This window comes from Canis lupus, chromosome 5, assembly GCF_048164855.1.
Source record: "Canis lupus baileyi chromosome 5, mCanLup2.hap1, whole genome shotgun sequence".
Classification (NCBI taxonomy): Eukaryota; Metazoa; Chordata; class Mammalia; order Carnivora; family Canidae; genus Canis; species Canis lupus.
In genome coordinates, this window is record NC_132842.1 from 18,311,344 (window position 1) to 18,326,616 (window position 15,273).

The 15,273-nt window shown below is 33.7% G+C and overlaps 1 protein-coding gene across 7 annotated transcripts in view; it reads left to right on the plus strand.

Moving 5' to 3' along the window:
* Window positions 1-15,273, plus strand: part of LOC140633280 (coiled-coil domain-containing protein 7-like) — a 356,022-nt gene that overhangs the window by 47,924 nt on the left and 292,825 nt on the right. For 6 of the 7 annotated variants that reach the window (XM_072825599.1, XM_072825602.1, XM_072825600.1 and 3 more), the window contains exons 7-10: window positions 639-714; window positions 3,463-3,493; window positions 4,136-4,222; window positions 13,209-13,294. In XM_072825599.1, the coding sequence (XP_072681700.1) occupies window positions 639-714; window positions 3,463-3,493; window positions 4,136-4,222; window positions 13,209-13,294 (280 nt within the window). The remainder of the gene's footprint in view (window positions 1-638; window positions 715-3,462; window positions 3,494-4,135; window positions 4,223-13,208; window positions 13,295-15,273) is intronic. The other variant, XM_072825603.1, reaches the window with a different exon arrangement.

Genomic DNA, 15,273 nt, shown 5'->3' on the forward strand with positions numbered 1-15,273 from the left:
TTTAACATTATCTTTGTACATTTCATGTTTGGTGTATTAGTAGCAAACTTAGTGAAGGGACTATCGTCTCGTGTACTTTTTGTATTACAAGATCTACGAATCTGATAGTTCTAATTTGGATTACTGTGGATTTTCATAATGTTGATTTCCTTTTAAATAGCATTTTAGTTAACCTTTTGGATTATTTGATTCAGGTGGAAAACTTGACAGGCTTGTTAGTCTTCCCATAGTCTTTGTTGACTTAGCAGCAGCAACCAAAGCAGTTTTCTCTTAGCGTCTTAGAGTCCCCTTATGTGCAATGTTAAACGGAGGTTACACGTACTGACCTCAATCCAGTTTTGTCAATTTTGATCAAATTATATAAGCTCTCTGAGACTCAATTTATTTATTTGAAAATAGTGACAATATCTTTTTGGGTTACCGTCAGAATAAAAAGAATTGTAAGGTAGTGGAGTGACATAATAGCTATTTAATAAAATGGTAACTCTTTTTATCATAAGCATTTGTTCTTTGAGTAATGTCTCCTCTTTATGTTCATTTAGTTTTCACACATACAGCAGTGAGTTACATCAATAAAGAGGTATAACTTCAGTCATTTGTAATACCTTTAAAGTTTTTCCTTTTTATCTTCACAATAGAAGCTGCTTATTCACTGATGAATCGATTGAATGTCATGTTGAAAATATTTGAAAAACAGTCAAATATGTTGGAGAGGTAAGTTTTTAAAATATCTCCTTTTCTTAATTATGAAAATGAGTACACATTTATTTTAGAAAAATTGGAAACATAAAGAAGATATGACCACTGTTAAAAAAATTTAGTGTTCTATGTCAATTTTTGTGATATGTGTAATTTTGAAATTTAAAATTATAATCATGCAGAGTATAAAATTTATAGTCACAAAGGAAAACAGTATGTCAGTTTCTCAAAAAAATTAAAAACGCAATTACCATATGATCTAGGAATTTCATATCTGAGTATACCCTGCAAAATTGAAGCCAGGGTCTCAAAAGATATTTATACACCCATGTTTACTATAGCATTATTTAAAATAGCAAATGGTGGAAGTAACCCAAGTTTCCCAAAACAGATAACATATAAAGAAAATGTGGGGATCCCTGGGTCACTCAGTGGTTTAGCGCCTGCCTTCAGCCTTGTGCCTGATTCTGGAGTCCCGGGATCGAGTCCCACATCAGGCTCCATGCAGGGAGCCTGCTTCTCCCTCTGCCAGTGTCTCTGCCTCTCTCTCTCTCTCTCTCTCTGTCTCCCTCTGTGTCTCTCATTAATTAATAAATAAAATCTTTTAAAAAAGAAAAGAAAAAGTGAATATTACTGAGTCTTAAAAAGGAAGGAAATTCTGCCATGTGGTACAACATGAGTGAACCTTGAGGATGTTATGCTAAGTAAAATAAGCCAGTCACAAGAAGACAAAGTTATATGATTTCACTTATATAAGGTACCTATAATAGTCACTGTGGATTACCCACAATTCTTTCAGGTGGCTAAGGTTATATTAGTTACAAAACTGGTATATTGAAAAGCATGTCTTGTAGAATGAAATCACAAATCAACTTTCATTTGGACATTTTGTGTTCATTTATGTTTGCTAATTGGGGCTTATTTTCTGCCTACTCCTGGATAAAACCTAGTGTAAACTTTTTTTGATCACTCTCAAATAATAATTAAATTTAATTCAAAAGCACTGTGCTATTTGGTAAATTAAAATTCCTTGTCAAATATTATAGTCAGTATTTTAATATTTTGATTTTTATTCTAACGTAGGACTTCTCTCCCTTTCCCCCACACAGTATACCAGCTGGAGCCTTCTGGGGGTTATGACTAACTTTTCTCTTTTACTACCTTCTTTCCAACTAACTAGTTGTAGTTTCTGTTCTCCATGTGTTTGGGAAGGGAGGGAATAAAAGACTTCTATCCAGAATATGTAAACAACTCTTATACCTCAATAATAAAAAGATAAATAGCCCAAATTAAAATTGGGTAAATAATCTAAATATATATTTTCTGAAGCAAGATATACCAATGGTCAATAGGCACATGAAAGTTCAACATCATTAGTCATTAGGGAATTTCAAATCACAACTGCAGTGTTATATCACTTCACTCCCATTAAGATAGCTATGAGAAAACAAGATGACAATAACAATTGTTGGCAAGGATGTAGAGGAATTGGGACCCTCATACATTGCTGATAGGAATTAAAGTGGTGTGTGTATTAAAACCAGTTTGTTGGTTCTTCAAAATGTTAAACACAAAGCCAAAATATTACCCAGAAATTCTATTCCTAGGTTTATACCAAGTGATTGAAAACATATACAAGCAAAAACTTGTACATGGAGGATGTTCACTGTAGCATTATTCATAATAGCCTCGAAGTGGAAACGATCTAAATGCCCATAAACTGATGAATAGATAAAATGTGTACATCTCTACAATGGAATCATATTTGGCAATAAAAAGGAATATGATACTGATATATGCTACAACATGGATGAACCTTGAAAACGTTATGCTAAGTGTAAGAAACCAGTTTCAAAAGACCACATATTATATAATTTTATTCAAATGAAATATCCAGAATAGGCCAATCTATAGAGACAGAAGGTAGATGAGTGCCTGCCAGGATTGAGGCAGCGCTGTTCCCAGAGCGTGGAGACTGTTGATGGGTACAGGGTTTCTTTTTGAGGTAATTTAAAATGTTCTAAAACTAAGTCATTATCATAGATGCCTAACTTGGTGAATATATTAAAAGTCACTGAGTTATATACTTTAAATGAATGAATTGCATGGTATGTTAATTATATCTTAAAGCTTTACAAATTTGGATTATAATAACTCATTTATCAAAAAAAAATATATCATTTACCCATGCCTTAGAACAATGTTCAGCAAACTACAGCCCATAAATTAAATCTTGCCATACCCATTTAGGTACCTATCATCTCTGCTTTTGCAGAGTTGGGGTAGTGACAGATCATCTGGCCTTCAAAGTCTAAAATATTTTCTATCTGGCTCTTTATTAAAAAAAGTTTGACAAATCCTGCTATGGAATAAGGAATGGTACTTAAAAGGCATGAAGTATATATGTGTTTACCAATATAAATAAATCTCAGACATTGTATTAAGTGAAAATAAATTTAAGACAACATATACATTGATGTCATTTATATGAAAAAGAAAACAAAACAGTAATCTAAATCACCAACAAAAACGATAGAATCAAATAGGTACATGTAGTATTTAATAATGCATCAAGTTCTGAAAAGACACAACAATCTAATAATATCTTGAGATAGAGAATTGGATTTTTGGAAGGGTAGTCAAAGTGTACTGTAACCTCCTTTGTATTATCTTAAACTGTTTCAAAGAAAATATATGTTATATAAGTAAAAATATGAATGTAAAAGGATAATACATTATAGATATTTTTGGTTTGTTTTTCAGAGCTGTGGGTGATCAAGGTTTGTTAGAGGCTGTAAGTATAGCATTATCAGTTTGAAATTGCACTTTGCCCTTGATAATATTAGTAGACTCTAGAAATTGTTGTCAGGATGCACAATCTTTTTTTTTTTAATTTTTATTTATTTATGATAGTCACAGAGAGAGAGAGAGGTGCAGAGACACAGGCAGAGGGAGAAGCAGGCTCCATGCACCGGGAGCCCGATGTGGGATTCGATCCCGGGTCTCCAGGATCGCGCCCTGGGCCCTTAAAGGCAGGCGCCAAACCGCTGCGCCACCCAGGGATCCCAGGATGCACAATCTTAAAGACTCAATACTTTGTCAGTTTATTCAAGACATGTCTGTGTATATGTGAGCTGGAAAGTTTAGTCTTTTTTGATTTTACTAGACCTTGTTATTTCTGAGAAACAATTCACTTCTGAAATATTGAACTGTAATACCCCATAGTCTTCTAAATTTCCATTCATTGTTACTTCTAGTTCATTTGCCTCTCTCTCAGCCCCATTATAGTTCATTATGCAGACTAATACCACTGATTCATTATTTTCACGAGTTAATTAAGACTTTCTTACTTTAATAATTAAGTGCCCAATAATTTCTTTACGTTGAAATGTATGTTTTTCATTATTATTACTAAAATTATAATATTTGCTTTTAGAAATATAAACAAATGGAAAGTGATTTTCAAGTGTTATTAGAGGAGAAGTCGGTGCTGGAAAATGAACTACAAAAGCTGAAGAATGAGGTTAGTTTAATTTCAGTGTCTGAAAATGGTAGAGTACCTACCTTATTATTGTAGGATAGAAATCAAAGATACATTTAAATGTTTTATAATACATTTTTGATATTAATAGTTAAAAGCTGTGCTTTAAAAAATAAAATTATGCTATTTTCTAAGTTATTATATTAGCTATTAAAACAAAAAAGATGCTATGAAAAACAGACATAAAATATAAACATTCCAAGAGACATTTTAAGGCCAAATATTTATTAAATATAGATAGAGTCCCAATAATTTATTTTTGCTTTTGTTTGCCTTGCCTCAGGAGAAATACCTAGTAAGAAGTTGGTATAGTCTGTTATTGCTTGTGTTCTCCTCTAGGGTTTTGATGGTTTCATGTCTCTTCATGTCTTTAATCGATTTTGAAATTGCTTTTGTGTATGGTGTAAGAAAGTGGTCCAGTTTCATTCTTTTTCATGTTGTTGTCCAGGTTTCCTAACACTGTTTGTTGAGAAGACTGTCTTTTTTTTTACAGTAGATATTCTTCCCTGCTTTGTTGATGATTAATTGAATGTGTAGTTGTGGGTTCCCTTCTGGGTTTTCTATTCTGTTCCATTGACCTAGTTTTCTATTTTGTGTCAGTACCATACTGTCTTGATCACTACAGCTTTGAAATATAACTTGAAGTCTGGAATTGTGATGTGTCCAGCTTTGCTTTGCTTTTTCAAGGTTGCTTTGTCTATTTGGGATCTTTTGTGGTTCCATACAAATTTAGAATTGTTCTAAGTCTGTGAAAAATGCTGTTGGTATTTTGATAGGTGTTGCATTAAATATATAGAATGCTTTGGGTAATATAGACACTTGAACAATGTTCTTGTAATCAATGAGCATGGAATCTTTCCATTTCTTCGTGGCATATTCAATCATATTCAATATCTTTCATAAGTGTTCTATAGTTTTCAGAGTGCAGATCTTTTTTTTTTTTAAAGATTTTATTCATTTATTCATGACAGGCACAGAGAGACCGGCAGAGACACCGGCAGAGGGAGAAGCAGGGTCCCTGTGGGGAGCCCACTGTAGGGCCTGATCCCAGAACTCCAAGATCATGTCCCGAGCCAAAGGCAGACGCCCAACCACTGAGCCACCCAGGTGTCCCAAAAGTGCAGATCTTTTACCTCTTTGGTTAGGTTTATTCCTAGGTATCTCATGGTTTTTGGTGCAATTGTAAATGGGATCGATTCCTTAACTTCTCTTTTTGCTGCTTCATTACTGACATATAGAAATGCAACAGATTTCTGTATATTGATCTTGTATGTTACAACTTTACCAAATTTGTGTATCAGTTCTAGCAACTTTTTGGTGGAGTCTTTCAGGTTTTCTATATAAGAGTATCATGTCATCTGCCAATAGTGAAAGTTTGACTTCTTCCTTGTTGATTTGGATACCTTTTATTTCTTTTTGTTGTCTGATTGCTGTAGCTAGGATTTCCCATATTATGTTAAATAACAGTGGTGAGAGTAGACGTCCTTGTCTTGTTCCTGACTGTAGAAAGAAAGCTCTGATTTTTTTCCCCATTAAGGATGATATTAGCTGTGGGTTTTTTGTGTATGGCCTTTATGATGTTGAGGTTGACTTGTATTTCCTCTATCCCTACCTTTTTTTTTTTTTCTATCCTTACTTTGTTGATGGTTTTTATCATGAACAGATGTTGTACTTTCCAAAATGCTTTTTCCTCATTTATTGAAAGGATCATATGGTTTATCTTTTCTTTTGTTAATGTGGTGTATCACATTGACTAATTTGTGAATATTGAACCATCCTTGCAACTCAGGAATAAATCCCACTTGATGGTGTTGAATGGTCTTTTTTAATGTGCTGTTGGATTCAGCTTGTTAGGATTTTATTGAGAATTTTTGCATTCTTGTTCATCTAGGATATTGGCCTGTAGTTTTCTTTGTTACTGGAGTCTTTATTAGGTTTTGGTATCAGGGTAATGCTGGACTCATAGAATGAATTTGGAAGTTTTCCATCCTTTTCTATTTTTTTGAATAGTTTGGAAAGAATAGGTATTAATTCTTCTTTAAATGTTTGGTAGAAAAAAAAAATTAATGTTTGGTAGAATTTGCCTTTGAAGCCATCTGGCCCTGGACTTTTATTTCTTCGGAGTTTTATTTATTTATTTATTTATTTATTTATTTTTTAATTACTGATTCAATTTCTTGGCTGGTCATTGGTTTGCTCAATTTTATATTTATTCTTGTTTCAATTTTGGTAGTTTATATGTTTCTAGCAATTTATCTATTTCTTCCAGGTTTGTTGACATACAGTTTTTCATAATATTATCTTATGGTTATGAGTTTAGTGCCATTGTATTACCTGCAAAGTTGGTGTTTCTGGAGATTTTTCCACTCAAAGAGTCCCTTTTAATATTTCTTGCAGGACTGGTTTAGTGGTCATGAACTCCTTTGGGTTTTGTTTTTCTGGGAAACTCTTTATCTCTCCTGTTCTGAATGATAGCCTTGCTGGATGGAATATTTTGGCTGCAGATTTTTCCCTTTCAGCACTTAGTATATATCATGCCACTCCCTTCTTGCCAATTTTTTTTTTTTAAATCTCCTTCTAGCCTATGGGTTTTCCCTTGTAAGTTAGAGACTTCTTTTGTCTTGCTGATTTTTAAAGATTGTTTTTCTTTATCCTTATATTTTACAAAGTAAATTACAATAAGTCTTGGCGTTATTGGCCTGCTTTTGTTGATTTTGATGGGAATTCTTTGTGCCTCACGGATCTGGATCTGTTTCCTTCCCTAGATTAGAGATATTTTCATATATGATTTCCTCAAATAAATTTTCTGTCTCCTTTTCTCTCTCCTCTTCTTCTGAGACTCCCATAATATGAATGTTATTATGTTTTATGGAGTCAATAAATTCCTTAAGTCTGTTCTCATGTTCCACATAATTCTTCTCTTTTGTTTAGCTTCATTATTTTCCATTATTTTATCTTCTATATCACTTTTAAAAAATATTTTATTTATTTATTTAGAGAGAGAGAGAGAGAGAGAAAGAAGGAGAGAGAGCACAAGCGGGGGAGTGGCAAGGGAGAGGGAGAAGCAGACTCCCTGTCAAGCGGGGAGCCTGATGTGGGACTTGATCCCAGGAACCTGGGATCATGACCAGAGCCAAACACAGATGCTTAACTGACTGAGCCACCCAGAGCTCCTATCTTCTATACCACTTACTTGTTCTTCTGCTTCATTAAATCCAATCTGTTTCCAATCTTGGTTATTTCATTTTTCATTTCTGATTGATTTCTTTTTGACTCTTATCTCTGTGGTAAGGGCCTCCCTGAAGTCTTCTGTTCTTTTCTCAGGCATAGTATCTTTATGCTTGTTGCTCTAAATTCTCCATCAGGTGTGTTATATATATCTGTTTTGCTTAGATCTCTGGCCATGACCTTATCTTGTTCTTTCATTTGGGATGAATTCCTCCATCTTGGCATTTTCTCTAAGTCTCTGCCTTCTTCTCTGTGTTAGAAAAGCCAGTTATATTTCCTGCTCCTGAGAGATAATGGCTTTATGAGGAAGAGGTCATATAGTGTCCAGGGCCTGGCATTTCAAGGAAGTGTCTCTGGTGTGTGCTGCATGTGTTTTCTGCTCTATTTTGGCTGCTCTATCCTTCAGGCCAGTCATCTGAAGAGGCTCTCCTCACCTGCAGTCATCAGTGTTTGGTCCTTGACCAGAATGTGGTGACTTTTATTTATTTCTTTTTCTTATTTTTTAATTTGTTTTTATTGAAGTTCGATTTGCCAATATATAGCATAACACCCAGTGCTCATCCCATCAAGTGCCCTCAGTGCCTTTCACCCACTTACCCCAACCCCCCCTCACCTCTCCTTCTGCCACCCTTTGTTTGTTTCCTAGAGTTAGGAGTCTCTCATGGTTTGTCTCCCTCTCTAATTTTCCCCCTATTTTGATAGGGATTGCATTGAACATGTAAATTGCCCTGGGTAGCATAGATATTTTTACAATATTTATTCTTCCAGTCCATGAGCATGGAATGTTTTTCCATCTCTTATTTCTTTTTGTTGTCTTATTGCTGAGGCTGGGACTTCTAGTACTATGTTGAACAACCGTGGTGAGAATGGACATCCCTGTCATGTTCCTGATCTTAGGGGAAAGGCTCTCAGTTTTTACCCATTGAGAATGATATTTGCTGTGGGCTTTTCATAGATGGCTTTTAAGATATTGAGGAAAGTCCTCTCTGTCCCTACATTCTGAAGAGTTTTGATCAAGAATGCATGCTGCATTTTTTCACATGCTTTCTCTACATCTATTGAGAGGATCATATGGTTCTAATGTGGTGACTTTTAATGAGCCATGCTCTGGTCTGCTTGTTATTTGAGAGCTGATACTACTTCTGGTAGAACTGAAGCCCTGAGAAACTCTCTGATTGGGAGAAGGGGTTTCTGCTGGTCTTCTCGGGGAGAGGCCAGCTCTGCGGAGACTGAGGCAAGCTTGATGGAGAAGGGCAGTAGTGCCGTAACACAGGGGTGTAGTATTTGGTGTAAACAGGTTAGGCAGCTGGTGTTGGTGTAGTGCTACTTACCTCAGGTGGTTCCATATTTATGCTGAGGGTTGGGGGAAAGAAATGGTGCTGGCCAGCTCCTTTATCCCTAGAGAGGCATTGCTGGGAATGCTGCCCCCAGGCATTCTTCAGATTGCTGTTTCCACACCATCTGTCCCTGGGTTATTTGCCTCCCTTTTCTCTAGGAGTAGGGCAATACTCTCTGGGCTCTATACCAGTCAATCCTGGTCACCTTTCAAACGCCTCACCAGCACTTGTTATTGTGTTTTTGATTTTAGCCATTCTGACCTGTGTGAGATGATATCTCATTGTGGTTTTGATTTGCATTTGCCTGATGATGAATGATGGTAAGCATCTTTTCATGTGTCTTCTGGCCATCTGTGTGTCTTCTTTGGAATATTGTCTATTTAGGTGTATTCACTCAATTTTCATAAAAGCTACATTTGATTCCTATCCTTGTGTGCCAAATCTTAATCAGTAGTTTCCTAGATGTCACATAAAGGTTTTATTTACTCTTTTTGCAAGCAGAAGAAACTGACTCTACCTAAAGCAAAACATTTATTGGGTGGATATTAAGATAATTCAAAGAATTGAAAGAAAAGTGAACAATATGTTTGGTGAGGGATAGAACCAGGAAAGCTCTTAGAATAAAAAATAATAGAAGTTTAGAGACAGCTACTGCTTCTATCTTTTCAGAGAATTTTTAGAGTGAGAGCTTATGGGTATTTCCCCTCCATCCCTTTGGATACTGACTCTGGAAATACTTGGCTCTAACCTCTTCCTTTCCATAGTAGTCAATTTTTAGGTGATTGGATCTTATTGACTTTGCTTATTAGGTCAAATGTTACCAGGACAGTTTGAGATGAGGGAGGTGCAGAACCGTCCTAGAATGTGGTGTTGTTTCTTAACAAAAGGGAAGAAGAAATACTGGGCACAAATATCTGGTGTCTACTGTACTTAATAGTTTTTCCCTGATTACTTAAATTATCTATTTTGTTACTCCAGATATCAGTTGATAAGTATTTTAGTTTTTGTAGGCCATACAGCCTATGTTGCATCTTAAGTCCCCTTCCATAGTATGAAAATAGTCATAAATAAATGAGCATGGCTATGTTGCAATAAAACTTTATTTACAAAAAAGGCCACAAGGCACATTTGGCCTATGGTTTACTGTTTCCTTATTTATTTCATTTTGGCTAACACCTGGCTCTCTATAATAGCTTCCTAAATAGGATCTCCTAGGCGTGTATATTTTGGTATGCTGTTTCTAGAAAATCTCACTGCTTAAAGATTTGTTTCTGCTTTCTGTTCTGTCCCATTAGCCTTGTCTAGTCCTAAGCTAATGCCTGAGGTCCTTAATGACTAGAGATTTATAACAGGTCTTGATATTTTATAAGGCAAGTCAACCCACCTTGCAATTTATAAGAATTTATTTACTTTTGGTCTTTCCATTTGCTTATAAATCTTAGAGTTAATTTGTCAAATTATGCAATTGTGCTGAATCTGTACACCAAATGATAGAGATTTACATCTAGGATATCATGATACACCTATTTGTTTATAAATATTAATTGCTTCCATTTTTGACGATTTTCTTTAATCCTTACATTGTCTATGATAACCTTCATAAAATTCATTTTGTTAATCTTTGATATTTCTTTGTTATTTTAATTGCTGTCTTTTAAAAGATATTTTAAAACTATCATTGAGAATTGTAATAAATTTTTGTGTATTTAATTTTGCACCCACAAACCTGTCTATACTGTCATAATGATTATCTTTTTATTTCCTACTTGCAAAGTCAAAGTATGTATGAATTATAATAGCCTAAATTTTCTTGCTTTCCAATTTGTGATGCTATTTCTTTTTCCTGCCTGTTGCACTAGTAAAGACCTCTGGAATGATACTGAATAGACATGATGAGAGTATGTATTTTTCATTTGTTCCTGATTTTAAGGGGAATTTCTTGGTTCTGTGGTCAGCCAGCATGCCTGTGCCTGCCTCTCTCTAGGTTAAAGTATTTTTCTTCTTTTCATAATTTGCTAAGTTTTTTTCATACTCCATAAAATTCTTTCAGCTTCTGCCTACTGTACAATTCTGAAGCCAATTCTGCATTTTAAGTTGTATGTTACAAAAGTACCCCACTTCCAGGTAACAAAATCTTTATACTTTTGTATTTGCTGCTCAATTGGTTGCTTTATTGGTTGCTTTACAGTAAAGTGCTTACAGTATTGTTTTAAATTATTACAGTTTATATTCAAGTAATATGAAATCACTTAAGAACCGGGGTGGCTCAGTAGGTTAAGTGTCCAACTTTTGATTTCCACTGAGGTCATGATCTCAGGGTTGTGAGATCCAGCCCCACCTTGGGCTCTGTACTGAGATAAAGTTTGCTTGAGATTGTCTCTCCCTCTGCCTCTGGCCCTGCTCACACTATCTCTGTGTAAAATAAATAAATAAATAAAATCTTAAAAAAATGCAATCACTAAGAGCCTTAAGATAATGTACTTTTATTTGTCCTTTTCCAGCCTTTGTGCTATCATTTTCATACATCTTACAACCTATGATATAAATGGGACAACACATTTTCATTATTTTAGCTGTAAACTATTACCTTTTATATAATAAGAAAAAGTCTTTATATTTTCTCATTTAATTATCATTTCTGTTGGTCTTAAGTTTGTATATTTTCTTATTTCTATCTAGTATCATTTTTCCTTGTGCTTGAAGGATTCTTCATAATTTTTTTATGTTCAGGTCTGCAGCTGATGTATTTTTTCAAATCTTTGACTTCTGAAAAAAATTTTTTTCCTTCAGTTTTGAAAGATATTTTCTCTGGATAGAGAAATCTAGGTTTGACTGTCTCTTTTTCTTCTAGTATTTAAAGATGTTTCTCTTTTGTCTTCTGACTTGCTTTGTTTCTAAAAAGAAATCTGCTGTCCATTTTATCCTTGTATATAATCTACTCTCCTCCTCTGTCTTCTAAGATTTTTATCCATATTACTGCTTTTAATAATTTTATTATATGTCTTGGAGGTAGTCTTCCTTATTTTTTTGTGGATTTGTGGGTATAAGGTTTTGTCAAGTTTGAAAATGAAATTTGGCTGTTATTTCTTCAAATATTTACTTTCTTTCCTTTCCTCCATCATGTACTGCAATTACAAGCATATTTGTCACTTAAAGTTTTTTCACAATTCACTGATGGCCTCTTCACTATTTTTAGGCTTTTTCCTTTTCATTTTTAAAGTATTTTTTGATTGTCAGTATATATTAGGCTTTTCCAATGTATATTAGGGTATTCTGTATAGGGAATATATCCCAAAACTCATATTGAAACTAGAAAGTTATTTGGGGACCTTAACAATTTTCATTAAAAATTCATTATTATACTTATTTTTCATATTTTATGAAGAAATAAAATAAACTTTTTGTTTAACTCATGAGAACTGCCACTAGTGAATTTGTGTCTGTTGGGAGTTGTGTTCTAAAACAGGAAATAAACACCTAATGCATGCCTTAATAGGTCTCTTAATAAGGCCATCCAAAAGTTTCAATAATCTAATTGCTAAGTTTTTTCTCAATTTCTTGTATAAAATAATCTGGTACTACATAGTAGTTCAAGAATACTTTAAAATATATAGTTAGTTCTGCTATATTTGCTTTGAAATGCAAATTTATTCCAATACAATTTAAACATAATATGAATTTTTTCATGTGTTTATGTACAATTTCATCTGCAAAGAGTACTAGGTAAAATTGACTATATACCCTATCTTGAATCACCATGTTTGTAGTGTACCACACCAGTCCACAATCTGTTACAGTTTTTCATCCAATTTCAGATAACCCTTCTACCAAAACTGCCCAATAACAAGTTGCAACCTATTTAGTGCTCATTTGCACAAATAAGCTTCAAGTCTTCCTCAAGATAAAGAGCTAGCTATATTTATCATACTATGTGTTTCTTAAATCATTTAACTGTGTAAAACAGAACTGTTTTTTATGTTTCTCTTTTTAAAAAATGTACCATTGGCCATGTTTTTTGGATGCTGAGCACTTCACTTCATTTTTCACCTATGTCCTGAAGTGTTTAGTGCATGATTTTCATAGTGAGATGATTTTTAGGAAGGCATAAGTTATATTATAGAACTGGCTGTGATTTGTCAGGGGAATTTAATTTTTTTGATATGTATTAGCTTATATACAATTTATATTCAGTTGATCATGATAAGAAACATTCTGACTGTATCTTTAATTTTCTTTTGCTTCTGTTTAGATAACTTTCCTTGAAACATCAAGTGTAGTGAAATGTTTCCTTGAAACATCAAGTGTAGTAAAATTAAAAACCTTGTAATGTATATTATGTTTTATTTCCCTCTAATTTATTATCTCATTAACTATTTATTTTTGGCTTCTATAAAATTACACAGAAGACAAAGTCTACATATGATCAGACAAAGAAAACTATAAAAACTGAGAAGAAAAAAGACAAAGGAAAACCTGAAAATTCAGAAGAGTAAGACATAAAGCTACATGTTAATATTTTTCCTTATTAATGTGTATTTTCTTTTTATACAATTTGAGGTCACCTAAATATAACTTATTAACATTTTCTAAAAAATATAATACTACATTAAACATATTTTTATAAGCTGACTGGGATATGATGATGGATGAGGGCTAAGAAGGGAAGAACAAAGAACTAAAGGTGAATTAGAAGAAGAGAATGAAGCATAAGGTATTCAGGAACAAGTAAACAATTACATCTGAAAATCATTTTAGGAACAAAAGGATTTACATTGTTTCCTTGATGGTTTGGCTAATGGTTTGTGGTTTGCAAATTAACTCCTCAGTCTGGGTTCTTTTTTTTTTTTTTTTTTTTTTTACTATACTTCTTGATTATACTTATTTTATAAAATCAATTATTTTTATCCATGTGGATTATTGTAACGTGGTCATATTAAGTGAACATTTTCTCTAGAAATATAAAATATTTTTTTGCATTTTGAATTTATTTTAGTCAAACCCTAATATATAATTTTAAAAAGAATGTGAATTCAATCTTTATAGAGTTTCACACATTCTGAAAAGAAATTCAGTGGACAAACAGCCTTGTCCTTTGTCTCAGAAAAAGAAAGATGACCACTATTTTTTTCCTTTTGCTTATTTGTTTTGTTTCTTAAATTCCACATATGAGTACAATCTTACGGTATTTGTCTTTCTCTGACTTATTTCACTTAGTGTAATATTCTCTAGCTCCATCCACATTGTTACAAACGGTAAGATTTCATTTTTTTTTAATGGCTGAGTAGGGACACCTGGGTGGCTCAGCCATTGAGTGTCTGCCTTTGGCTAAGGGTGTGATCCCAGAGTCTCAAGAACGAGTCCCACATTGGGCTGCCTGCATTGGAGCCTCCCTCTGCCTATGTCTCTGCCTCTATCTGTCTATCATCAATAAGTAAATAAAATCTTTAAAAAATGGCTGAGTAATATTCCAGTGCATATTCCAGTGTGTGTGTGTGTGTGTGTGTGTAAATGTTGAATAATATTTCTCAAGCTAATTTCTCATTGATATGATTAAAGTGTGGAAGTGAGATAAAGTAAGGATTTTCAAAGTACATTGATCATTTTTTCCTCTCTGGTCATCTTGGGTTTTTATTTAAATTCTAGTTAGTTAATATATAATGTAATATTAGTTTCAGGAGTACAATACAGTGATTCAACACTTCCATACAACACCCAGTACTCATTACAAGTGCACTTGTATATATGTATATACAAACACATCACATCTTCTTTATCCATTCATCAGTCAATGGACACTTGGGCTGTTTCCATAATTTAGCCATTTGTAGATAATGCTGCTACAAACAATGTATCAGTTTGAATTAGTATTTTTGTATTCTTTAGGCAATATCTAGCAGTGAAATTGCTGAATTGTAGCAATTGTTGTATTTTTAACTTTTTGAGGAACCTCCATACTGTTTTCCAGAGTGGCTGCATCAGTTTGCATTTCTACCAATAATAGCGTAAGAGAATTCCCCTTTCTCCATACCCTTGCCAACACCTGTTGTTTCTTGTGTTGTTGGCAAACCAAGAAACAGACATTTAACTATAGAGAACAAACTGATGGTTACCAGAGGGGAGGTGGGGGGAGGGTTGGGTTAAATAGGTGATAGGAATTAAGGAGTGCACTGTGATGAGCACTGGATGATGTATGGAAGTGTTGAATTACTGTATTATACTCCTGAAACTAATATTACATTGTACATTAACTAACTGGAATTTAAATGAAAACTTAAGATGACCAGAGAGGAAAAAATGATCAATGTACTTTGAGACTCCTTGCTTTATCTCACTCCCATATTTTAATCATACCAATGAAAAATTAGTTTAAGAAATGTTATTCAATTATTTATCATTTATATGGATTTATGATTCTTAAAAATATGAATTTTTTGGAGAAATGTTATTTAAAAATGGTTTAAGTACTAT